General features: G+C 45.1%; 1 protein-coding gene and 1 pseudogene across 1 annotated transcript in view; one reads left to right on the top strand and one right to left on the bottom strand.

Moving 5' to 3' along the window:
• Window positions 1–20,518, top strand: part of LOC123723687 (IQ motif and SEC7 domain-containing protein 3-like) — a 27,131-nt pseudogene extending 6,613 nt beyond the window's left edge.
• A 4,006-nt stretch (window positions 20,519–24,524) lies between these two features.
• The window catches only part of LOC123724563 (phosphatidylinositol phosphatase PTPRQ), a 37,734-nt gene continuing 34,758 nt past the window's right edge, over window positions 24,525–27,500 (bottom strand). The window contains exons 34-41 of the mRNA XM_045688736.1: window positions 27,351–27,432; window positions 27,141–27,231; window positions 26,990–27,066; window positions 26,076–26,210; window positions 25,870–25,995; window positions 25,255–25,536; window positions 24,964–25,087; window positions 24,525–24,877 (exon numbers count right to left, since the gene is read on the bottom strand). Of these exons, the coding sequence (XP_045544692.1) occupies window positions 24,840–24,877; window positions 24,964–25,087; window positions 25,255–25,536; window positions 25,870–25,995; window positions 26,076–26,210; window positions 26,990–27,066; window positions 27,141–27,231; window positions 27,351–27,432 (955 nt within the window). The 3' untranslated portion in view covers window positions 24,525–24,839. The remainder of the gene's footprint in view (window positions 24,878–24,963; window positions 25,088–25,254; window positions 25,537–25,869; window positions 25,996–26,075; window positions 26,211–26,989; window positions 27,067–27,140; window positions 27,232–27,350; window positions 27,433–27,500) is intronic.

The following is a 27,500-nucleotide window of genomic DNA, read 5'->3' as shown; positions in this document are numbered from 1 at the left end:
ATATATTTTCATTTGTTTAACACTTTTTTGGTTACTACATGATTCCATGTGTTTTTCATAGTTTTGATGTCTCCAATATTATTCTACAGTGTAAAAAATAGTAAAAATAAAGAAAAACCCTTGAATCAGTAGGTGTGTCCAAACTTTTGACTGGTACTGTATATACACAAATATAAGGGCACAGGGGGAGACCCAGATGCAGACACGGGTGGCAGATGGTTCGAGTCTCTGATATTTATTATAATCCAAGGGGCAATAGAATGGTCATGGACAGGCAAAAGATCATAAACAAGGTCAGAGTCCAGGAGGTACAGAGTGGCAGGCAGGCTTGAGGTCAGGGCAGGCGGGTTCAGAGTCAAGGCAGGCAAGGGTCAAAACAGGGAGGACTTGCAAAAGAGAGACAAGAAAAAGCAGGAGCACGGAAAAACACACTGGTTGACTTGACAAGACAAGACAAACTGGCAACAGACAAACAGGGAACACTGGAATAAATACCCAGGGACTAATGGGGAAAACAGGTGACACCTGGAGGTGGGTGGAGACAATCACAAAGACAGGTGAAACAGATCAGGGCGTGACAACAATATTCCCTTCAGGTAAAAACAGCAGTTTGGACATAGAACTATAGAAAAGGTTTCAAATCAAACTCCTCATTCAGGCCAAGATATGGGACAGTGTGTTGACCCTGTGGATCCAGAAAGATTTCCTTTGAAGTAGTTTCCTCCCAATGTCCCCTCCCCTGCATGACATCTTAAGCCTTTCTATCCCAATGTATCTCAGAGAACTAATAGGGTGTCCGGTTTGAGCAAAATGAACAGCAACAGGGTTTATATACAGCGCATTCGGAAAGTATTCAGACCCCTTGACTTTTTCCACATTTTGTTACAGCCTTATTCTAAAAGTGATTACATAGTTTTTTCCTCTCATCAGTCTACTCACAATACCCCATAGTGACAAAGCAAAAACATGTTTTTAGAAGTGTTGGTAAAAAAAAAAATGAAATATCCACTTACATAAGTATTCAAACCCTTTACTCAGTACTTTGTTGAAGTGACTTTGGCAGCGACTACAGCCTTGAGTCTTCTTGGGTATGGTGCTACAAGCTTGGCACACCTGTATTTGCGGAGTTTCTCCAATTCTTCTCTGCAGATCCTCTCAAGTTCTGTCAGGTTGGATGGGGAGCGTTGCTGCACAGCTATTTTCAGGTCTCTCCAGAGATGTTCGATCGGGTTCAAGTCCGGGCTCTGGCTGGGCTACTCAAGGACATTCAGAGACTTGTCCCGAAGCCATTCCTGCATTGTCTTGTCTGTGTGCTTAGGGTTGTTGTCCTGTTGGAAGGTGAACCTTTGCCCCAGTCTGAGGTCCTGAGTGCTCTGGAGTAGGTTTTCATCAAGGATCTCTCCGTTCATCTTTCCCTCGACCCTGACTAGTCTCCCAGTCCACGCTGCTGAACAATATCCCCAAAGCAAGATGCTGCCATCAAATCAAATCAAATCAAATGTATTTATATTGCCCTTCTTACATCAGCTGATATCTCAAAGTGCTGTACAGAAACCCAGCCTAAAACCCCAAACAGCAAGCAATGCAGCTGTAGAAGCACGGTGGCTAGGAAAAACTCCCTAGAAAGGCCAAAACCTAGGAAGAAACCTAGAGAGGAACCAGGCTATGAGGTGTGGCCAGTCCTCTTCTGGCTGTGCCGGGTGGAGATTATAACAGCACATGGCCTAGATGTTCAAATGTTCATAAATGACCAGCATGGTCAAATAATAATAATCATAGTAGTTGTCGAGGGTGCAACAAGTCAGTAACACAAGAGTAAGTGTCAGTTGGTTTTTTCATAGCCGATCTTTGAGAGTATCTCTACCGCTCCTGCTGTCTCTAGAGAGTTGAAAACAGCAGGTCTGGAACAGGTAGCACGTCCGGTGAATAGGTCAGGGTTCCAGCAGGTCTGGGACAGCAGTTCTGGGACAGGTAGCACGTCCGGTGAACAGGTCAGGGTTCCATAGCTGCAGGCAGAACAGTTGGAACTGGAGCAGCAGCACGGCCAGGTGAACTGGGGACAGCAAGGAGTCATCAAGCCAGGTAGTCCTGAGGCATGGTCCTAGGGCTCAGGTCCTCCGAGTGAGAGAAAGAAAGAAAGAAAGAAAGAAAGAAAGAAAGAAAGAAAGAAAGAAAGAGAGAAAGAGAGAATTAGAGAGAGCATATTTAAATTCACACAGGACACCGGAAAAGACAAGAGAAATACTCCAGATGTGACAGACTGACCCTAGCTCCCCGACACATAAACTACTGCAGCATAAATACTGGAGGCTGAGACACCATGCTTCACTGTAGGGATGGTGCCAGGTTTCCACCAGATGTGACGCTAGGCAATCAGGCCAAAGAGTTCAATCTTGGTTTCATCACACCAGAGAATCATGTTTCCCATGGTCTGAGAGTCCTTTTGGTGCCTTTTGACAAACTCCAAGGAGGCTGTCATATGCCTTTTACTGAGGAGTGGCTTCCGTCTGGCCACTCTACCATAAAGGCTTGATTGGTGGAGTGCTGCAGAGATGGTTTTCCTTCTGGAAGGTTCTTCCATCTCTACAGAGGAACTCTGGAGCTCTGCCAGAGTGACCATCGGGTTCTTGGTCACCTCCCTAACCAAGGCCCTTCTTCTCCGATTGCTCAGTTTGGCCGGGCGGCCAGCTCTAGCAAGAGCCTAGGTGGATCCAAACTTCTTCCCTTTAAGAATGATGGAGGCCAGTGTATTCTTGGGAACCTTCAATGCTGTAGACATTTTTTGGTACCCTTCCCCAGATCTGTGTCTCGACACAATTCTGTCTCAGAGCTCTACGGACAATTCCTTCAACCTCATGGCTTAGTTTTTGCTCTGACATGCACTGTCAACTGTGGGACCTTATATAGACAGGTGTGTGCATTTCCAAATCATGCCCAATAAATAGAATTTACCACAGATGGACTCCAATCAAGTTGTAGAAACATCTCAATGATGATCCATGGAAACAGGATGCACCGGAGCTCAATTTCGAGTCTCATAGTAAAGGGTCAGAATACTTATGTATATAAGTTATTTAAAAAAACATAATAATACTAATTTCTAAACAAACTGTTTTCGCTTCATCATTATGGGGTATTGTGTGTAGATTAATGAGGATAAAAAAATCTATTTAGAATAAGACTGTAACGTAACAAAATGTGGAAAAGGGGAAGGGGTCTGAATACTTCCCAAGTGCACAGTATATATACACTATATATACAAACTGGTGGATTCAGCTATTTCAGCCACACCAGTTACTGACAGGTGTACAAAATTGAACACACAGCCATGTAATCTCTGCCCTGCTAGAACTGTCCCGGTCAACTGTAAGTGCTGTTATTGTGAAGTGGAAACGTCTAGGAGCAACAACAGCTCAGCCGCGAAGTGGTAGAGCTCACAGAACAGGACGGCCGAGTGCTGAAGCATGTAGCGTGTTAAAATCGCCTGTCCGCCTCCCGGGTGGCACAGTGGTCTAAGGCACTGCATCGCAGTGTTAGCTGTGCCACCAGAGACTCTGGGTTCGAGCCCAGGCTCTGTCGCAGCCGGCCGCGACTGAGAGGTCCATGGGGCGGCGCACAATTGACCCAGCGTCGTCCGGGTTAGGGAGGGTTTGGCCGGCAGGGATATCCTTGTCTCATCGCACACTAGCGACTCCTGTGGCGGGCCGGGCGCAGTGCATGCTGACCAGGTCGCTAGGTGTACGGTGTTTCCTCCGACACATTGGTGTGGCTGGCTTCTGGGTTGGATGCGTGCTGTGTTAAGAAGCAGTGCGGCTTGATCGGGTTGTGTTTCGGAGGACGCATGGCTCTTGACCTTCGCCTCTCCCGAGTCCGTGTGGGAGTTGTAGCGATGAGACAAGACAGTAACTACTAACAATTGGATACCATGAAATTGGGGAGAAAAAGGGGGTAAAAAATATATATAAAAAATTAAAATCGCCTGTCCTCGGTTGCAAAACTGAGTTCCAAACTGCCTCTGGAAGATCACTGCTCGCAATGCCAAGCATTGGCATTAGATTCTGGAGCAGTGGAAACTCGTTCTCTGAAGCGCATAGCACCCCCTGAAAAATAATAATAATAAAAAATAATGAAACAATATATATATACTATATATTTTTGTTAAAAATATATTTCTGTTAAAAATATATTTTTCACAAAACTAGTGCACTGGTTCTTTAATAGTCCTGTATTTGCGGACTGCAGCGAGGGTATGGTGGTGTTTTTAATAGAGTGCTAAGTAAAGGTAGCCTCCAGCACGTGCAAACACACACACACACACACACACAAACACACACAAACACACACAAACGCACACGCACACGCACACACACACACACACACACACACACACACACACACACACACACACACACACACACACACACACACACACACACACACACACACACAGGCAGTGTTAGCTAAATAGTGGAACCAGAGAGGAACATTAGTGATGTAGTCATTATTTAAACATGACCAGTCTTTGCTTTTATACAGTAGCTGTGGTTTTAGAGCTGGCTTATATAACAACTGGTAGACTTAGCAATTAGGGTAAAACAGCAGAGGAAACACACACACACATACAGTACATACACACATACACACGTTATCCCAGGCGTTGAAGGTGAGTGTTGTTGTTTCCATAGTGATGGGCAGCTGCTGGGTCTGGAGGGCGGGACTTCCTCCAGCAGACAGGAAGGAGAGGGGTCAGTAGGTGTGGCTCATAGAGAAGGACCCAGCGACTATGAACTTGCCCTGGAGAACAAGACCAAACAGGTGTGTGTGTGTGTGTGTGTGTGCAGAGGCATACAGGTGGGTTGTGATTAACTGGGTTTGTGTTTCTGTGTGTATATGATACTGTACTCTTGATGAGAGAGAAAGAGAGAGACAGACAGAAAGAGAAGAGAGTAAGAAAGAGAGAACACCAGCCCTTCCATCTCACGGGTAACAGGAACATGGGGGATGATGGGTTGTCATGGTAACAGCTAATAGCTCCTGCTGACTGCAGGAGATGTCTTTATATTGCACAGAGAAGTGCCAAATGGACCACGCTGTGTGTGTCTTTCTCTCTCTGTCCTTATTCTCCCTCTCCCCTTTCTTCTCTGCTTCTCCTTCCCACTCTTCCACTCCCCCTCTCTTTATCTGAGCCTCAGAGGAAGTGAAAGGGGGTTACTTGTCTTCTGTTAGCTTTCTGTTTGAGACACAGTGATGTAGCGATAGGTGTATCTGGTAGAAAGGTATTGGAGTTTGGTGAGGGGGGTGTGTTGTACTGTTTTCAGAGAGGAGAGCTTGCCCACTTTCCTTTTATATTTGGAGAAACATCCAGTTTAACAACCGGAGGCTTTCAGCATTGTCCTGTTAAGACTACAATATTTCCCCCCAAAAACCTTGGCAACAATATTTTTCTCTCTACTCTCTCTTCTTTTCTCCCCCCTCTCTGTCTGTAGATAGAGGAGTTGGAGCTGAGGTACGGTGGTCACCTGGTGTCGCGGCGTGCTGCATGTCGTATTCAGACAGCGTTCCGTCAGTACCAGCTCAGTAAGAACTTCCAGAAGATCCGGAACTCTTTGTCAGAGAGCAAGTTGCCACGCCGCATTTCCCTGCGCCGGCCCAACCCTAGCCGGGGCCAGAACCCCACCCAGCGACACAGCTTCCTGTTAGAGAGCGGGGGCCCACCATTGCGCCCCAAAACACCCCCACCACCCCCCTCACGCTCCACCTCCCTGCCCCCCTCAGCCTCCCCTGCCACGGGCCCTGGCCCCTCGCTCACACAGCTGGAGGACTGCTTCTCAGAGCAGGTGGGCTTTATGTAACACTAGCATAGCCTAGCATCATAATAGTTTGCCGTTACAGTGAGCCTAGTGTTTCATCATAATACAGCTTAAAGGTCTTCCTATGACTAGTATTATGATTCTTATTCCAGGTGCGCTCGCTGGCCCATTCGATAGACGAGGCCCTGCGTGGGTGGAGCCTGTCGGAGGGGGTTGAGGGGGGGACAGGGGGGCTGCTGATGGACCCCGAGGCGTTTCGGGCGGCTGGTCAGAGTGCCTGTATGCCTCGCAGCGCCAGCTCCCTGCTCATGGCCTTCAGAGATGTCACCGTTCACATCGACACCAACAACTACACTGTCTCCACGACTACCACCTCCACTACCACCACTACCCACGGCAACACAGGGGCAGGGGGAGGAGGAAGCAGGCAAGCCTCAATGGACGGGGGAGGGGCAGGGAGACAAACAACAACCTCCCAGCTGGGGGGTGAAAAAGAGTTCCCTGCCCCCCCTCCCAGTGAGGAATTGTTGAAGGGAGGAGGGTTGAGGATGGAGTCAACTGTGACAGGGCAGGGGGGAGAGATGGGGGTGCAGAGTGGCTCAGAGATACTCAGTTCAACCTCTACCTCCACCTCGGCCCAGTCTAACCAGTATACCATTCAGTCATCCTATCCCCAGTACCCTCAGTATTCCACATACCCCCAGGCCCATCACCCCCAATCCCAGCCAGGGTCCCAGTCAGTCAGGGACCCCACCACTGAGGCCCTTCAGGCCCTGGTCCTCTCTCTGCCCAGAGACCGATGCCAGGACCCTGCCTCCTGCCGATCCCCCACACTCTCCACTGACACACACCGCAAAACGACTCTACCGCATCGGACTCAACCTCTTCAACGTGTAAGTACACACACACACACACACACACACACACACACACACACACACACACACACACACACACACACACACACACACACACACACACACACACACACACACACACACACACACACATGCAAACACGCACATTATACACCTTCTAATGTAGCAAGATGTCACCGACAGAGATGGTCGCCTCGCTTCAGGTCCTTAGGAAACTATGCAGTTATTTGTTTTTTAGGTATTATTTCTTACATTGTAAGCCCAGAAAATCTCAACTGTTATTACATACAGCCAGGAAGAACAATTGGATATAAAAGCTTACCAACTTACCAACATTACAACCAGGAATACGTCTTTCCCGAAGTGGATCCTTTGTTCGGACCTCCACCCTAGACATGGGATCTTATCCCAGAGGCCGACACAAAACAACGCGGTCGCTGCAGGAGAGGCAGACGGAGCGGCCTACTGGTCAGACTCAGAAGGCAAACACACCATCCACCGCATCCGAGCATATTACTCGCCAATGTCCAATCTCTACATAACAAGGTGGACGAAATTAGGGCACAAGTTGCCTTCCAGAGAGACATCAGAGATTGTAACGTTCTCTGTTTCACGGAAACATGGCTCACTCGGGTTATGTTGTCAGAGTCGGTACAGCCACCTGGTTTCTTCATGCATCACGCTGACAGAAACAAATATCTCTCTGGTAAGAAGAAGGGCGGGGTTGTATGCCTTATGATTAACGACTCATGGTGTAATCACAACAACATACAGGAAATCAAGTCCTTTTGTTCACCTGAACTAGAATTCCTTACAATCAAATGCCGACCGCGTTATCTTCCAATAGAATTCTCTTCGATTATAGTCACGGCCGTGTATATCCCCCCCAAGCAGATACCTCGTCGGCTCTGAAAGAACTTCACTGGACTCTGTAAACTGGAAACCATACATACTGAGGCTGCATTTATTGTAGCTGGGGATTTTAACAAAGCTAACCTGAGAACAAGACTTCCTAAATTCTATCAGCATATTGAATGCGCGACATGAGCTGGTAGCATTCTAGCGCGGTCTGCACAACGCATCACCGGGGGCAAACTACTTGCCCTCCAGGACACCTACACCTCCCGATGTCACAGGAAGGCCAAAAAGATCATCAAGGACAACAACCACCCAAGCCACTGCCTGTTCACCCTGCCATCATCCAGAAGGTGAGGTCAGTACAGGTGCATCAAAGCAGGGACCGAGAGACTGAAAAACAGCTTCTATCACAAGGCCATCAGACTGTTAAACAGCCGTCACTAACATAGAAAGGCTGCTGCCAACATGCAGACTCAAATCTCTGGCCACTTTAATAAATTGACTTAATAAAGGTATCACTAGTCACTTTAAATAATGCTACTTTAATAATGTTTAAGTATTCTACATTACTCATCTCATATGCATATACTGTATTCTATACCATCTACTGCATCTTGCCTATGCCGCACGGCCATTGCTCATCCATATATTTATATGTACATAATCTTATTCATCCCTTTACCTTTGTGTGTATAAGGTATTTGATTTGATTTGATAAACGATCACGCACATGGTTGAATTGTCCTCTAGCTACTCACAGAATTATTCACAGAACAGGTATCTGCTCTAGAAAGGGGAAGAGGAAAAGGGAGAGAGAGGTGGAAAGGTGGTCTTTATATATAGGAGTACAGTTGAAGTCAGAAGTTTACATACACCTTAGACAAATACATTTAAACTCAGTTTTTAACAATTCCTGACATTTAATCCTAGTAAAAATTCCCTGTTTTAGGTCAGTTAGGATCACCACTTTATTTTAAGAATGGGACATGTCAGAATAATAGTAGAGAGAATGATTTATTTCAGCTTTTATTTCTTTCATCACATTCCCAGTGGGTCAGAAGTTTACATACACTCAATTAGTATTTGGTAGCATTGCTTTTAAATTGTTTAACTTGGGTCAAACGTTTCGGGTAGCCTTCCACAAGCTTCCCACAATAAGTTGGGTGAATTTTGGCTCATTCCTCCTGACAGAGCTGGTGTAACTCTGTCAGTTTTGTAGGCCTCCTTGCTCACACACGCTTTTTCAGTTCTGCCCACACATTTTCTATAGGATTGAGGTCAGGGCTTTGTGATGGCCACTCCAATACCTTGACTTTGTTGTTTAAGCCATTTTGCCACAACTTTGGAAGTATGCTTGGGGTCATTGTCCATTTGGAAGACCCATTTGCGACCAAGCTTTAACTTCCTGACTGATGTCTTGAGATGTTGCTTCAATATATCCACATACTTTTCCTTGCTCATGATGCCATCTATTTTGTGAAGTGCACCAGTCCTGCAGCAAAGCACCCCCACAACATGATACTGCCACCCCCGTGCTTCACGGTTGGGATGGTGTTCTTAGGCTTGCAAGCCTCCCCTTTTTTCCTCCAAACGTAACGATGGTCATTATGGCCAAACAGTTCTATTTTTGTCTCATCAGACCAGAGGACATTTCTCCAAAAAGTACAATCTTTGTCCCCATGTGCAGTTGCAAACCATAGTCTGGCTTTTTTATGGCGGTTTTGGAGCAGTGGCTTCTTCCTTGCTGAGCGGCCTTTCAGGTTATGTCGATATAGGACTCGTTTTACTGTGGATATAGATACTTTTGTACCTGTTTCCTCCAGCATCTTCACAAGATCCTTTGCTGTTGTTCTGAGATTGATTTGCACTTTTCGCACCAAAGTATGTTCATCTCTAGGAGAAAGAACGCGTCTCCTTCCTGAGCGGTATGACGGCAGCGTGGTCCCATGGTGTTTATACTTGCGTACTATTGTTTGTACAGATGAACGTGGTACCTTCAGGCGTTTGGAAGTTGCTCCCAAGGATGAACCAAACTTGTGGAGGTCTGCTATTTTTTTTCTGAGGTCTTGAATAATTTCTTTTGATTTTCCCATGATGTCAAGAAAAGATACACTGAGTTTGAAGGTAGGCCTTGAAATACATCCACAGGTACACCTCCAATTGACTCAAATGATGTCAATTAGCCTATCAGAAGCTTCTAAAGCCATGACATCATGTTCTGGAATTTTCCAAGCTGTTTAAAGGCACAACTTGGTGTATGTAAACTTCTGACCCACTGGAATTATGATACAGTGAATTATAATTGAAATAGTCTGTATGTAAACAATTGTAGGAAAAATTACTTGTCATGCACAAAGTAGATGTCATAACCGACTTCCAAAAAATATAGTTTGTTAAACAAGAAATCTGTGGAGTGGTTGAAAAACACGTTTTAATGACTCCAACCTAAGTGTATGTAAACCTCCGACTTCAACTGTATATACAGTTGGCCTGCAGCCTGTAGTTATTGTAAATTAGCTAATGTGCATCCCTGAGACTGAGAGAGTTGCTTATCACTTTACGGTTCTATTCACACACATACACGCACACACACACACGCATACACTTATATTGTGCTATCTATCTGTGCTCTAGCAACCCAGAGAGAGGCATCCACTTCCTTATCACGCGTGGTTTCGTCCCAGACACGCCCATGGGCGTGGCCCACTTCCTGTTACAGAGGAAGGGCCTAAGCCGACAGATGATTGGAGAGTTCTTGGGGAACAGCAAGCTGCTCTTCAACAGAGACGTCCTGGAGTGAGTCCACACACAAAATAAAGCACAAATATGTTTTACACATACACACTCATACACACACACACGGATGCATGCTCTCACACTGCAGAGAGTGAGAGAGCCAGGAGAATGTGCTTTGCTTAGAGAAAAAATAGGTCACAGCACTCAGCACAATTTTTTTCTCCCCCTCTCTCTCCCTCTCTTATTTTCTCTCTACTCCCTCTCTCTCCCTTCTCTTCTTTTCCCTCTACTCCCCCTCTCTCCCTTCTCTTCTTTTCCCTCTACTCCCTCTCTCCCTTCTCTTCTTTTCCCTCTACTCCCTCTCTCCCTTCTCTTCTTTTCCCTCTACTCCCCCTCTCCCTTCTCTTCTTTTCCCTCTACTCCCTCTCTCCCTTCTCTTCTTTTCCCTCTACTCCCCCTCTCTCCCTTCTCTTCTTTTCCCTCTACTCCCTCTCTCCCTTCTCTTCTTTTCCCTCTACTCCCTCTCTCCTTTCTCTTCTTTTCCCTCTACTCCCTCTCTCCCTTCTCTTCTTTTCCCTCTACTCCCTCTCTCCTTTCTCTTCTTTTCTCTCTACTCCCCCTCTCTCCCCTTCTCTTCTTTTCTCTCTACTCCCCCTCTCCCCTTCTCTTCTTTTCTCTATACTCCCCCTCTCTCCCTTCTCTTCTTTTCTCTCTACTCCCCCTCTCTTCCTTTCTTTTATTTTCTCTATACTCCCCCCTCTATCTCCCTCTCTTTTCCTTTATCCTTTGGGAGGAATATGTACTGTATAAGCACTTGTTAAGTGTGTGAGTAAATTTGTGTGTGTGTGTGTGCGTTTTCCAGGTCAGTGTTTCTGTAATGGAACTATGACTGAAAAAGGGGAAAAAACGCCAAGAGCAGTTGTACACTCACCCTCTCTCACCCTCAGACACAAACACACAAAACAATGAAGTCAACGGTGACATGAGAGAGACATAGCCAACTAACCTCTTCTCCCCCTGTCTCTAGCTGTGTGGTCGATGAGATGGACTTCTCTGGGATGGAGCTGGACGAGGCTCTGAGGAAGTTCCAGGCTCACATCAGAGTCCAGGGAGAGGCCCAGAAGGTGGAGAGACTCATTGAAGCTTTCAGGTCAGACCCATCAACCAATCACATCATATCCTCAGATTGATCAGCATATCAGGGCTACTCCAGGGGCAGACATTCTGGTTCTGTAGTGTCACAAACAGCAAGTCCAACCAAGCACCACACCTGACCTGATTACTAAAAACTTCAGCAACTGAGCCAATCAATATCAGTGATTAGCTAAATTCCAGCTACCTAGTGGTCTCCCAGGTCTAAAACAAGAAGTATCCTGCCTCCAGGATCATGGTTTTAAGCTGTAGGGACAACGTCCTACCTATCTAGGAGGGGTAGTAAGATAGACAAGAAGTGTCCTGCCACCAGGACCAAGGTTTTAAGCTGTAGGGACAACGTCCTACCTATCTGGGAGGGGGTAGTAAGATAGACAAGAAGTTACATGAGTGTTATGTAACAGATGTTATGTCATCTGTCATAAGGGTGACATAGGGTGACATAAGAAGTTATTTTAATGGAGGTATTATTCCGTGCCAGCTGGTGAGCATCTCTCATATGCAGATGTGAAGATAAGAGAACTAGCTGGTGTAGAAATAACTTTGTTATGTAATCACACACTGATCATTCCCAGTATTTGATGTGCAGCAGGAATCTCAGGAAACTGAACACTGACAAAGTGTATGTGTGTATATGCTTGGGAGGAGGGTTATACCGTACAACTCTTGTCAGGATGTAAGAACCCACCAGTTAACAGTATTAATGTCTGAAGATGAGTTACTAACTAATGATACTGATGGAGAAGCTGTTTGTTTCTGAGACCATTACAGCAGAACAGCTTTTTGTCTCTTTCTCTTTCTTTCACACTCTCTTTCTTTTTCACTGGACCTGTCTCTTTCTCTGTCTCTCTTTCACTCTCTCTTTTTCACTGCCCCCTTCCCCCTGTCAGAGGTACTGTACATATGTAGGATCTTAATTTGAGCCAGTTTGCTACAACAGGAAAATAATCCAGCTGCAACAGAAAATGTGAATTATTATGTGGATTAAAATTATTGGAATTTCTTTGTAGGGGTTTATACATTTTTTCTTAGGGCTGACATTTTAAAGTGGAAATTACTAAGTTTAGAAGCAGTTTTAAACCTTGAATACACTACAGGTTTGCAAAATTCTCAGCAACAAAAGAGTATGTGTAGATACCTCTCTCTCTATCTCTCTCTGTCCATCTCTCCAGTCAGAGGTATTGCATGTGTAATCCTGAGGTGGTGCAGCAGTTCCATAACCCAGACACCATCTTCATCCTGGCCTTTGCTGTGGTCCTCCTCAACACTGACATGTACTCCCCTAACATCAAACCTCAACGCAAGATGGGCCTCGACGATTTCATACGCAACCTACGAGGTGACTGGGTGTCTGTGTGTCTGTCTGTGTGTCTGTCTGTGTGTTGTCAATAAACAGAGCCTAGCTTGTTAGGGGGGTTGTGCCTTTGTTTTGTTCACCCTTCGGTGTGATTTTTGTGCCTACTGATAAAAGAAAGAATCAAAATAATACAAACCACATGGTGATATTTTGTGTGTGTGTGTGTGTGTGTGTGTGTGTGTGTGTGTGTGTGTGTGTGTGTGTGTGTGTGTGTGTGTGTGTGTGTGTGTGTGTGTGTGTGTGTGTTTATGAGTGTGACTCAGTATAATGAGCTGCAGAAGCCTTGCAACATTTATGACAGTGTTTCTGAGACACTGGAGGGGTTATTTATAGAACTGACACACAAACCTGCACAGATGCACACACACAATTCTTTGAATATTTTAATACAACACAGGACCATTTTCATCTGGACTGGCCCATATCATTAGAGTGGCAGGATCAGGGCTGTTCAGTGTAGAGAACAAACCAAACCAGGGACAAGAGAGAGAAGGCTGAGGGCTGGAACATCCCTAAGTCCCCTCCTCATGTTCTAATAATGCCACTTTAATAATGCCACTTTAATAATGCCACTTTAATAATGCCACTTTAATAATGTTTACATATCTTGCATTACTCATCTCATATGTATATCTGTATTTTATACCATCTATTGCATCTTGCCTATGCCGCTCTGTCATTGCTCATCCATATGTTTATATGTATATATTCTTATTCCATTCCTTTACTTAGATTTGTGTGTACTAGGTATCTGTTGTAGAATTGTTAGATTACTTGTTAGATATTGCTGCACTGTCAGAACTAGAAGCACAAGCATTTCGCTACACTCGCAATAACATCTGTTAACCATGTGTATGTAACCACTACGATTTGATTTGATTTTGGAATGGGGGCTTCTCTCCTGACTAGAACACAACACAAGGTCTCCCTCTAGTGGTATGATAGAGCCACAGCATATCTACTGTTGACAAATAGGGGTGCTCCTAACACCAGCCAATCCTGTCCTGTCCTGCAACGAGTCTAAACCAGGGATGGAGTAAATTCAGCTATTACTTTATTTTGTGAATTTCCTCTGTAGTTCCTCCTGTGTGACTGGTAGTGTGTGTCCCTGTTCCCTCAGGAGTGGACGATGGGGTAGACATCCCCAGGGAGATGGTAGCAGGGATCTATGAGAGGACCCAGCAGCGAGAGCTACGCTCCAACGAAGACCACGTCACCTACGTCAGCCGTGTGGAACAGTCCATACTGGGCATGAAGACGGTGAGTGTGTTGGGTTTGGGTGTGTGTGTGTGTCAGATAGCTAGACAGAAAGCGAGAGGGAGAGAGAGAGAGAGAGAGAGAGAGAGAGAGAGTGGTGCGTGTGTGTGTTGTGTGTCTGAAAGAGAGGAGAGAGAATGAGAGAGTTTGAGGGAGAGGTGTGTGCATGTATGTGAGAGAGTGGTGAGTGTGTCTGTGTTAACCCCATGGTGTGTGTGTTAACCCCATGGTGTGTGTGTGTTAACCCCATGGTGTGTGTGTGTTAACCCAATGGTGTGTGTGTGTTAACCTCATGGTGTGTGTATATGTGTGTGTTTAGCCAATGGTGTGTGTGTGTTAACCTCATGGTGTGTGTGTGTTAACCCCATGGTGTGTGTGTGTTTAGCCCATGGTGCGTGTGTTTAGCACATGGTGTGTGTGTGTGTGTTAAGCCTGTGGTGTGTGTGTGTTTAGCCCATGGTGTGTGTGTGTTAACCTCATGGTGTGTGTGTGTTAACCTCATGGTGTGTGTGTGTTAACCTCATGGTGTGTGTGTGTTAACCTCATGGTGTGTGTGTTAACCTCATGGTGTGTGTGTGTTAACCTCATGGTGTGTGTGTGTTTAGCCCATGGTGTGTGTGTGTTAACCTCATGGTGTGTGTGTGTTAACCTCATGGTGTGTGTGTGTTTAGCCCATGGTGTGTGTGTGTTTAGCCCATGGTGTGTGTGTGTTAACCTCATGGTGTGTGTGTGTTTAGCCCATGGTGTGTGTGTGTTAACCTCATGGTGTGTGTGTGTTTAGCCCATGGTGCGTGTGTTTAGCACATGGTGTGTGTGTGTATAGCCCATAGTGTGTGTGTTAACCTCATGGTGTGTGTGTGTTTAGCCCATGGTGTGTGTGTTTTTAGCCCATGGTGCGTGTGTTTAGCACATGGTGTGTGTGTGTATAGCCCATGGTGTGTGTGTGTTAACCTCATGGTGTGTGTGTGTTAACCTCATGGTGTGTGTGTGTTAACCTCATGGTGTGTGTGTGTTAACCTCATGGTGTGTGTGTGTTAACCTCATGGTGTGTGTGTGTTAACCTCATGGTGTGTGTGTGTGTGTGTTTCTTTGTAGATTCTGTCTGTGCCCCACCGTAGGCTGGTGTGCTGCTGTCGTCTGTTTGAGGTGGCAGACTTCAACAAACCCCTGAAACAGAAACTGGCCAACACCCAGAGAGAGGTGTTCCTGTTCAACGACCTCATACTTGTGAGAACACACACGCACACGCTACCGCGTACACACGCACACGACTAGTGTTATTTTGTGTAATAACAGTGTGTGTATGTGTACTGATGGTATAGCTTATGTTCATTCTGCTATCTCCTCACACAGATCCTGAAGTTGTGTCCCAAGAAGAAGACTTCTGCCTCCTACACCTTCTGTAAAGCCATGGGTCTACTGGGCATGCAATTCCACCTCTTCAGTAACGAATGTAATTACTATACTACCATTACTACTACTACTACGACTACTACTACTGTACTTCTACATACATAGCTAATTATGAGCTGTGACATTGTCTGTCCAGAGTCCAGACTATACCAGTGGCATCACCATTCTTCTCACATAGCTAACTGTGTGTGTCCAGACTATGCTCATGGCATCACCATGTTGAGTCCGTTCTCGTCAGAGAAGAAGCAGATGGTGAGTTTCTGCTCCCCCAGTGGAGAAGAGCTCAGGAAGTTCACAGAGGAGCTACGAGAGTCCATCACTGAGGTCAACGAGATGGAGCAGATACACATCCAATGTGAGCACACTCACACACACACACACACACACACACACACACACACACAGACAGACAGACAGACAGACAGACAGACAGACAGACAGACAGACAGACAGACAGACAGACAGACAGACAGACAGACAGACAGACAGACAGACAGACAGACAGACAGACAGACAGACAGACAGACAGACAGACAGACAGACAGACTACATGTAATATATGGTCATATATCACTGTCTACAGGGGAGCTGAAGAGAGAACAGGGGGTGCAGACTCACACCCCCCACACCAACGGAGGACAGATGGGCACACTCAGTCGACACACAGGATCCCCCACAGGTAACAAACAAACACTAAGTTAGCAACTAGCGCCACACACCACTCTGTGTCTCTGAGTGTCACTTCTGTGTTTCTCCCCTCAGCCCAGAAAGATCTGTATGACAAGACTAGCAACAACACTGTGGAGGTGAGTCACATACACACAGTGTATTTTTTGCTAGCAAAGATACAGACAGGTGAGGAGTAAAGGAGACCCTCATCATCTCCCTCCAGCTCTGTGTGACTCAGAGCGACACAGCCACAACTGTAGGGCTAGATTTAACCTTCAGCTTTCTGCTAACATGGGCCAGTAATTAGCTATTAGCCACCTGCTAGTGGGGGTTTAGCTATTAGCTATTAGTCTCCTGCTAACAGAACATCTGCTTCCCAGCCATCATAAGCTTTTCTAAGCCCTGTTGGCATGCTAGAAAACCATCTCCATGGCCAGACTCAGGGTTGATGCGTGTGTCTGTGTATGCATGCATGTGTATGATTTTTTTAAATGGCGCTGGAGGAAATTGCTGCCGTTTTACGGGCTCCTAACCAATTGTGCTATTGTGTGTTCTTTTGCGTTATTTGTAACTTTTTGGACTTTTGGACTTAATGTTTCTGCCACCGTCTCTTATGACCGAAAAGAGCTTCTGGATATCAGAACAGCGATTACTCACCTCGTAACGAGTCGGACGCAAAGGATTTACTTCAGACACCAGACAAGGCCCAAATCTCCATCATTTGCATTAAGACGAGACAGAGATATAGGTTGGTGTGCCTTATATGAATCTGACGGCGAGTGGGTAAACTCCTCTACCTTCAGTCCTATTAGCCAACGTGCAATCATTGGATAATAAACTGGATGAGCGCCGATCAAGACTATCCTACCAACGGGACATTAAAAACTGTAATATCTTATGTTTCATCCATTCGTGGTTGAACGACGACATGGATAACATACAGCTGGCTGGGTTTTCCGTGCATCGGCAAGATAGAATAGATAGACAAGGGGTGGCGGTCTGTGTCAACAACAGCTGGTGCACAAAATCTAATATTAATGAAGTCTCAAGGTTTTACTCGCCTGAGGTAGAGTATCTCATGATAAGCTGTAGACCACACTATGTACCAAGAGAGTTTTCATCTATATATTTCATAGCTGTCTATTTACCACCACAAACCAATGCAAGAAAATACTCATCCAGAGGCGGCGCTCCTAGTGGCCGGGACTTTAATGCAGGGAAACTTAAATCCATTTTACTTCATTTCTACCAGCATGTTACATTTTCAACCAGAGAAAACTCTAGACCACCTTTACTCCACGCTCAGAGACGCGTACAAAACTCTCCCTAGCCCTCCAATTGGCAAATCTGACCATAACTCTATCCTCCTGATTCCTGCATACAAGCAAAAACTAAAGCAGGAAGTACCAGTGACACGCATAATATGGAAGTGGTCAGATGACGCAGTTGCTAAGCTACAGGACTATTTTGCAAGTACAGACTGGAATATGTTCTGGGATTCTACCGATGGCATTGAGGAGTTCACTACATCAGTCACTGGCTTCATCAATAAGTGCATTGATGATGTCGTCCCCACAGTGACCGTACGTACATACCCCAACCAGAAGCCAAGGATTACAGGCAACATCCACACTGAGCTAAAGGGTAGAGCTGCTGCTTTCAAGGAACGGGACTCTAACCTGGACGCTGATAAGAAATCCCGCTATGCCCTCCGATGAAGGCAAAGCATCAATACAGGACTAAGATTGAATCCTACTACAACGGCTTCAACGCTCGTCAGATGTGGCAGGGCTTGTAAACTATTACAGACTACAAAGGGAAGCACAGCCGTGAGCTGCCCAGTGACATGAGCCTACCAGACAAGCTAAATTACTTCTATGCGCCTTCAAGTCAAGCAACACTGAAGCATGCACGAGAGCACCAGCTGTTCCGGACGACTGTGTGATTACGCTCTCCGTAGCCGATGTGAGTATGACCGATAAACAGGTCAACATTCCCAAGGCCGGAGGGCCAAATGGATTATCAGGATGTATAGTCCGAGCATGCACTGACCAACTGGCAAGTGTCCTCATTGACATTTACACTTGTCCCTGACTGAGTCTGTAATAGCAACATATTTCAAGCAGACCATCATAGTCCATGTGCCCAAGAACACCAAGGTAACATGCCTAAATGACTACTGCCCTGTAGCACTCATGTCTGTAGTCATGAAGTGCTTTGAAAGGCTGGTCATGGCTCACATCAACACCATCATCCCAGACACCCTAGACCCACTCCAATTTGCATACCGCCCCAACAGATCCACTGATGACGCCATCTCTATTACACTCCACACTGCCCTTTCCCACATGGACAAAAGGAGCACCTACGTGAGAATGCTATACATTGACTACAACAACACTGAGGCATGCATGAGAGCACCATGAGTTCAACACCATAGTGCCCTCAAAGCTCATAATTAAGCTAAGGACCCTGGAATTAAATAGCCCTCTCTACAACTGAATCCTGGACTTCCTGACGGGCCGCCCCCAGGTGGTAAGGGTAGGTAACAACACATCTGCCACTCTGATCCTCAACACGGGAGCCCCTCAGGGGTGCGTGCTTAGTCCCCTCTGTACTCCCTGTTCACCCATGACTGCATGGCCAAGCACGACTCCAACACCATCATTTAATTTGCCGACAACACAACAGTGGTAGGCATGATCACCGACAACAATGAGACAGCCTATAGGGAGGAGGTCAGAGACCTGGCAGTGTGGTGCCAGGACAACAACCACTCCCTCAACGTGATCAAGTCAAAGGAGATGATCGTGGACTACAGGAAAAGGAGGGCCAAACACGCCCCCATCCTCATACATATTACCTCAATTACCTCGACTAACTGGTGCCCCCGAACATTGACTCTGTACTTGTACCCCCTGTGTATAGCCTCGTTACTGTTATTTTATTGTTGCCCTTTAATTATTTGTTATTATTTTATTGTTTACTTCAGTTTATTTAGTAAATACTTTCTTAACACTTATTTTTTCTTAAAACTGCATTGTTAGTTCAGGTTTTGTAAGTAAGCATTTCACCGGTTGTATTCAGCGCATGTGAAAAATACAATTTGATTTGATTTGAATCAAGCCCAGTTCCTCCACTCTAAATGCCCTGTCAACAGCACTAGCAGCTCCCAACCCAACCTCCCCAACAAGCCCTAACTCTTAGTCAGTCCATTAGAGTTGCATATATCTTGGCAGCAGGTAGCACAGTAGTTAAGAGAGTTGGGCCAGTAACCGAAAGGTCGCTGATTCTAATCCCCGAGCCGACTTGGTGAAAAATCTGTCAATGTGCATATGCTCCTGTAAATTGCTATGGATAAGAGCGTCTGCTAAATGATGTAAATGTAAAAATCTTTGTTAGGGGAGACATTGTGTGTGTGTGTTCGCTCCCTGCATGCTGCCATTGTGTCTAACCCACCAGAGGGCTGCTGTAGGCTGCGTTCAGATTGGTAACTCCTCATGCCATTCTCTGGCTGTTTCTAAACTAGGTGTCAATTCACAATAGGCTGCTGCAGACCTACCACATGACCCAGGCCAGCCCTGATAGGCTGCTTCAGACCTACCATGTGACCAGTCCTGACTCCACCCAACTGGCTCTGGCAGCACCCCTGGCAATGCTTAGCCCCACCCACCCTGGAGAACGCCGCCCAGACACCCTCATTCAATGCCAGCAGATCGTCAAGGTGATTGTTGTGGACCAGAGCGGCCAGGGGCGAATGGAAGCCTTCCTCAGCCAAGGAAGCCCTGCCTCCCACCACCGCCTCATCCAATCAGCGATGTCCACACCAGTACGGATCAGAGAGGGATCTGAGCCCCCTCTGCCTCCCCCTCCTCCCCCCTACAACCACCCCCACCAGTACTGTCCCCCCGACTCCCCCTACCCCCTTCCACACACCCTTCCTCACCCCCTGCGCAGACGCAACTCTAGTGGTTCCCGCAGCCTCGTCTGACATATGTCCCCTGATCCTACCACACCTAATCCTCTGTCCTCTGAACTTCTGTTAAACAGTGATATACTGGGAGAAACACACAACACAAACACTCATAGACAAAGATAGAGAGGGAAAGGGTGAGACGAGGAAGGGAGGAAGAGAAAGAGGGAGGTAAGGAAGTCAGCTGAGAGAGAGGGAGTAAGCAGAGAAATAGAGTGGGAGAAATGGAGAGGTTTCAAATCAATATAAATTCAAAGTCATCTAATGATGTAATGTGTATTTTTGATTATGATGTAGTTTTGACAACATTTCTAAAGATAGATTTTCTAATCTGACAGCTCTTGTGACACAGTGTCATCTGTACATATCTATATCTGTACCTGACTTTAGAAAGAACACTCTAGAATGCCCCTCCCACCCCTAATCCCTGACTATAACCCTGCCCTGATATCACACAGCTGATGCAACAAAAGGAATTCCTCCCAGTGAATGGAACTGTCTGGACATAGAGACATACAGTTGAAGTCGGAAATTTACATACACCTTAGCCAAATACATTTAAACTCAGTTTTTCACAATTCCTCAAATTAATTCTAGTAAAAATTCCCTGTCTTAGGTCAGTTAGGATCACCACTTTATTTTAAGAATGTGAAATTTCAGAATAATAGTAGAGAGAATTATTTATTTCAGCTTTTATTTCTTTCATCACATTCCCAGTGGGTCAGAAGATTACAAACACTCAATTAGTATTTGGTAGCATTGCCTATAAATTGTTTAACTTGGGTCAAACGTTTCAGGTAGCCTTCCACAAGCTTCCCACAATAAGTTGGGTGAATTTTGGCCCATTCCTCCTGACAGAGCTGGTGTAACTGAGTCAGGTTTGTAGGCCTTCTTGCTCGCACAAGCTTTTTCAGTTATGCCCACACATTTTCTATAGGATTGAGGTCAGGGCTTTGTGATGGCCACTCCAATACCTTGACTTTGTTGTCCTTAAGCCATTTTGCCACAACTTTGGAAGAATGCTTGGGGTCATTGTCTATTTGGAAGACCCATTTGCAACCAAGCTTTAACTTCCTGACTGATGTCTTGAGATGTTGCTTCAATATATCCACATAATTTTTTTTCCTCATGATGCCATCTATTTTGTGAAGTGCACCAGTCCCTCCTACAGCAAAGCACCCCCACAACATGATGCTGCCATCCCCGGGCTTCACGGTTGGGATGGTGTTCTTCGGCTTGCAAGCCTCCCCCTGTTTCTATTGAGGCCTGGTTTACAGATTATTACAATCATGTCTGACTTCTATATCTGTGTGTGTGTGTGTGTGTGTGTGTGTGTGTGTGTGTGTGTGTGTGTGTGTGTGTGTGTGTGTGTGTGTGTGTGTGTGTGTGTGTGTGTGTGTGTGTGTGTGTGTGTGTGTGTGTGTGTGTGTGTGTGTGTGTGTGTGTGTGTGTGTGTGTGTGTGTGTGTGTGTGTGTGTGTGCGTGTGAATACCATTGTTATCGTCTCTGAGGTTTTGTTACATGGGTCCAAGCCTCACACTCAGGTAAACACCAGTACTGACGACAATCTTATTTGATCTGCTACTTGTCAACTTTCAATCTTATTAGTTAATGATGTTCATATGATTAGTTCATAAAAACATTCATGTTGAATCTTATTAATTGATCATGTTCTAACATTCTAGCTTATTAGTCCTGTTGAATATTCAGTCTCACGTTGTGAATCTATACCCATTCTCACATGATTACCTTAATTTCCGGACTATTAAACGCACCTGAATAAGCCGCTCCCACTGAATTTAATTTATTTTATTTTGAACATAAATAAGCCGCACATGTCTATAAGCCACAGGTGCCTACTGGTACATTGAAACAAATGAACTGTACACAGGCTTTAACGAAACACGGCTTGTAACAAAAATAAATAGGCTTTAACGAAACACGGCTTGTAACAAAAATAAACAGGCTTTAACGAAACACGGCTTGTAACAAAAAATAAAAAATTAGCTGTAAGCTTTAGTTGTCTAAAGCTTACTGCTAAGCTCAATTCCTCACGCTGCTGTTTCCAACGTCTTATCATCGACTCATTAAGACCAAGCTCCCGTGCAGCAGCTCTATTTCCTTTTCCAACAGCCAGATCAATCGCCTTCAACTTGAAAGCTGCATCATATGCATTTCTCCGTGTCTTTGCCATGATGAGGGTGACAAAATGACTACCGTAATCAGAATGATGGGAAGTTTGAGAGCGCTCGATTTAATCTAAACAGTAAACAAAAAAGTTTTTTGACCTTAACCCTTTCGGCAATTTCATTGGTCTAATGAAAGCTTCATGCCGCCAAAAACTGAGCACGTCACAGAATGTGTTTAAAAAAATAAAAATGTTTTAAAAAAATCCATATATTAGCCGCGTCATTGTTTAAGCCGCGATGTTCACAGCGTGGGAAAAAAGTTGCGGCTTATAGTCCGGAATTTACGGTAACCTGTTCTACTCTTCACAGGGATGTATATACACAACCAATACACACACACACACACACACACACACACACACACACACACACACACACACACACACACACACACACACACACACACACACACACACACACACACACACACACACACACACACACACACACACACACACACACACACACACACACACACACACACACACACACAGCATTAAACCAGAGAATGACTTACAAGATAAGATATTTATCGGAATATTAATTTGTTTTATTATTACTGATTGTTGTAACATCTCTTCCTTCCCCTCTCTCTGAGGGCTGTGACACGTGGTGACCCACTGAGACTGTCCTCTAAGTGTCGCACCATATTTTTGGAGTACAGAAGAATAATGGATACGTGTATATAGGTGATATATAGATTTAACATAGAAATAATGGGCAGTGCTGATGTGTGTATTTATACAGAGGGGAGGAAATTGTATTTAACTTGGACAAGAAAAAAAATCAATTTGTTTTTCAGACTATGGGGGCAACAGAACCCCACTGTTACCACGGGAGACCGAACAGGCAGTCCAGTTACCATGGAAACATACACAGAGATGACACATCTACATGATGACATCACTAAATGATCATAGCGTTATACTGTTGCTGTGATCATGCTAGCGTTAGCATTAGATGGTTTAGTGGAAAATAAGCAGGAATCATAGTAGACATTTTAGCATGTTCTAAAGCCCTAACATATTATTGCCCTAACCCTAGCCCTAACCCTAACCCTAGCCCTAACCCTAGCCCTAACCCTAAGTCTGGCTCACCTGTCCTTCTTGGAGATGTGTCCATCTTGGAGATGTGTTACACCATTGAGCACCTGTGCACCGACACACTTATAAAGTATTTACTAAGAGAATATCATGTTTATAACAATTACAGTGTTTACTAATGGAATATTTCTAAAGAATTGTTTGAAATTAATAAAGAATAAAGTAGTTTGTACTCTGCCTTGAGTCCTCTGTGTGTGTGTGTGTGTGTGTGTGTGTGTGTGTGTGTGTGTGTGTGTGTGTGTGTGTGTGTGTGTGTGTGTGTGTGTGTGTGTGTGTGTGTGTGTGTGTGTGTGTGTGTGTGTGTGTGTGTGTGTGTGTGTGTGTGTGTGTGTGTGTGTGTGCGTGCGTGATACTGTACACACAGTTTCTCAGACTTTCTCAGGGTGTAATTTCTTGTCCACTAAACAGCTCACAGTGCACAAGATGACAGACAGACAGATAGATCGATAAATATGCAGACTGATAAGACAGACAGGTGAGTAGGGGAGTTGATTTTACTACACAGATGTAGAACACTCAGAGAAAATACATCAAATAAACCATAACACCCCACAAATATATTATCCCCCAAACACGATGATAGTAACATAGTAACACGTGATATAAACAAACATATGAACACAGTGACAACACTATTTGGCTGAACAACTTAAATGTACAAAAACATGATACAAGAATATAATAAAATACACAGTGGTATGACTAGTGCAAGATACCTGTATATCTACATGTGTGATATATATAGCCTATATATTAGGGCTGTCAAATGAAGAAGAACATTTTTAATTGCGTTAATCGCAGGATTTGCTGTGATTAATCGACTGCTAAAATTGGGCTGTAATTTAAGATTATTCATACAAAAAGCATTACAAGAATATTGACGTCTTGATTTTGTCCAAAGTAACAATAATTAAAATCAGGTAAATTGATAAAACACACGTTCTTTAACCACAATGTCAACTTGTTTGGACATCGCATTGTGGTTTTTAGCTGTATGCATGATATATTTTGGATGTTTTCAGTCTATTTTGAACACTTTCAGATGTGATTAAACCTGATACAAAGAAATGTGTGCACTAAAATGACAAAAATGTACTTGAGTTAACTGGTTAACTCTGACAGCCCCTACTATATATACACATGTATCTCCCACTCTTTCTTTTCTGCCTGTGGACATAGAAAAGATGCAGGGCTCCAAGAGGGCTGCAATGATGTGTTGATTCAGGCCAGGGAACCACCAAGTTTCTGTTGGGTGGTTTTGACTCTCCTGCCAGAAAAGGGCAACTTCTCTCCTTCCTCTCTCTCTCCCCCTCTCTCTTTCACTCCCTCGATCTCTGGTGGACCAATCCATCTGACAAACAGTCAGTATGTCCAGGATTTGGCCCCATGACTCAGGAATAGGTGTGTTTATCAGGTGTGAAGTTGACTGAGAAGTTCTCAGCCTTTACATGGTAGTCTCCTCCCATTCCAGTTCAACATCACCTGTAAGAGAACAAAAGAGTAGAGATGTGAAATGTGCGTTCATGACTTGTGTGTCTGCTAGCGTATGTGTATGTGCGTCCGCTCACCCTCCATAGCATCCAGTGAGTCCATCTTCTCAAGAGCAGAGTAGTTAACGAACCAGATGGACTGGCTGTTTCCTTTACTGTTCAGCAGGTCCAGAGTACTCTGGTGTAGGAACATATACTGGGCCTGGGGACATGCATACACTTGGTAAGATTATGTCAGGCTCTCTACAAGTTTGAATAGATCAGGACAACAGGGGGAAACTAGATCATACTATAAAGTATCATATCCATATCACAGTCAGAATATTTCATTATTTTATGATACATGTTGTATAAAGACATATTTCTCACCAGGTTCTGCACCATACACATCCTCTCACTGCGTAGTTCAGCCACCAGACCGTAGATGTCCACAAAGTCGTGATCACTGACGTGTTGAATTAGGTGGTCCAGCGCTATAAACACTCCTGTCCTGCCTACACCAGCACTGCAGTGCACCACTATAGTGGTGTTCTCATGCCTGTTGGCTCTGATGGCTCGAACAAACTGTATGAGTGTGGTGCTGGACTCTGGTACACCATGCTCTGGCCAGGAGGTGTAGTTGAAGTGGTGAACCACCATGAAGTCCCCATGCTAGGGAGAGAAAGAAAGAGAACAATGTTTTTATTATCAAGAGGGAAACTCTGTAAACTTAGTTATTCTGGGTTTCTCAAATGTATGTATGTATGTATGTATGTATGTATGTATGTATGTATGTATGTATGTATGTATGTATGTATGTATGTATGTATGTATGTATGTATGTATGTATGTATGTATGTATGTATGTATGTATGTGTGTGTGTGTGTGTGTGTGTGTGTGTGTGTGTGTATGTATGTATGTATGTATGTATGTATGTATGTATGTATGTATGTATGTATGTATGTATGTATGTATGTATGTATGTGTGTATGTATGTGTGTTACCCTCTCCACTTTGAGAGCTCTGATGGTCCAGTCAGGATAGACGTCCTCTGTCAACTTGGTGATGATGATGTCCCCAAATACTGTCACCGGCTTATTATCTTCTGGCCAGTACTGGTGACACCGGATCTACACACACACAATTGGTGACAGCGGATCTAAACAGACATTCAACCCTGACACTACTAGAACCTTGGTCCAGTCCTTACCCTTCCTTTCTCATAGCACTGTGTGAGCATAGCAATGGTTTGTGTGCGAGTCTCCCATATCATCCTCCAGAAGTCAGCCACAGTACCGGGGAGAGGACCCTGGGTCGCTATGAACTCACTGGGACACAGATAGCCCTATTGAGGGAGAAGGAGATGCAGCAAGAGAGAGAATATTATAGTCAGAACAGAGCAAAGTCACAAGTCTCCAGTTATTTTTTTGTTATTTTTATTTCATTTTTTACTTTTACCCCCTTTTCTCCACAATTTCATCATATCCAATTGGTAGTTACAGTCTTGTCTCATCACTGCACCTCCCCTACGGACTCGGGAGAAGCAAAGGTCAAGAGCCATGCGTCCTCTAAAACACGACCCTGCCAAGCCGCACTGCTTCTTGACCCGGAAGCCAGTCGCACCAATGTGATGGAAGAAACACCGTCCAACTGATGAGCGTCCAACTGATCAGCTTGCAGGCACTGGGCCCGCCACAAGGAGTCACTAGAGCACGATGAGACAAGGAAATCCCAGCCGGCCAAACCCTCCCCTAACCTGGACGATGCTGGGCCAATTGTGTGCCGTCCCATGGGTCTCCCGGTCACAGCCGGTTGTGACACAGCCTGGGATCAAACCCACAAGTCTCCAGTTTTGTAGTAAACACAAACGTTGGAGTGTTTAGATTGCAAGGTTCAAGAGGTGATGACATTTTCCCTAAAAGCATGTGTGTGTGTGTGTGTGTGTGTGTGTGTGTGTGTGTGTGTGTGTGTGTGTGTGTGTGTGTGTGTGTGTGTGTGTGTGTGTGTGTGTGTGTGTGTGTGTGTATGTGTGTGTGTGTGTGTGTGTGTGCGTGCGTGCGTGCGTGCGTGTGTGTGTGTGTGTGTGTGTGTGTGTGTGTGTGTGTGTGTGTGAGAGAGACTCACTGAGATGAAGCTAGCGTTGATGTAGTCAGATCCAGGCAAGCCAGGTTCAGACAGCAGCTTAACACGGTTGTTGTTGTCTGTAGAGGAGAGAGTGTGTTAGGCTGTGTGTGTTTGTTATGCTTAGTGTGTGTGCATGCATGTGTGCTCATACAGGGTTTGATGTTAGTGAAGCGGTTCGTGGATCTGTTCCAGGGAAGGTCAGCGTCTGATGTAGCCAGGTCGTGCAGCAGTTTGGGTAGCTCCTGGAAAGGACAGGGTTAACACTGTCAGACTACACACAGACACACAAACATACACGCAGGCGCGCACACACACACACACACACAGGTTTTCACAGGGGTCAGAGGTCAGAGTTACATACTGCAAACTCTTCCTGGAACTTGGCGTTCTCGTTGGCACACAGATCCTCTACATGCTGCAGAAAAGACTTCTTATTGACCGGCCTGAGAGACAGAGAGAGATGGGGGTAAGAGAAATCCTTCAGAGAGCAGCAATCCACATCTAACTAGTA

The sequence above is a fragment of the Salmo salar genome, chromosome ssa10, assembly GCF_905237065.1.
Source record: "Salmo salar chromosome ssa10, Ssal_v3.1, whole genome shotgun sequence".
Taxonomy (NCBI): Eukaryota; Metazoa; Chordata; class Actinopteri; order Salmoniformes; family Salmonidae; genus Salmo; species Salmo salar.
Note: the sequence above shows the minus strand (reverse complement) of the source record. Positions and strands in the feature narration are given on the sequence as shown.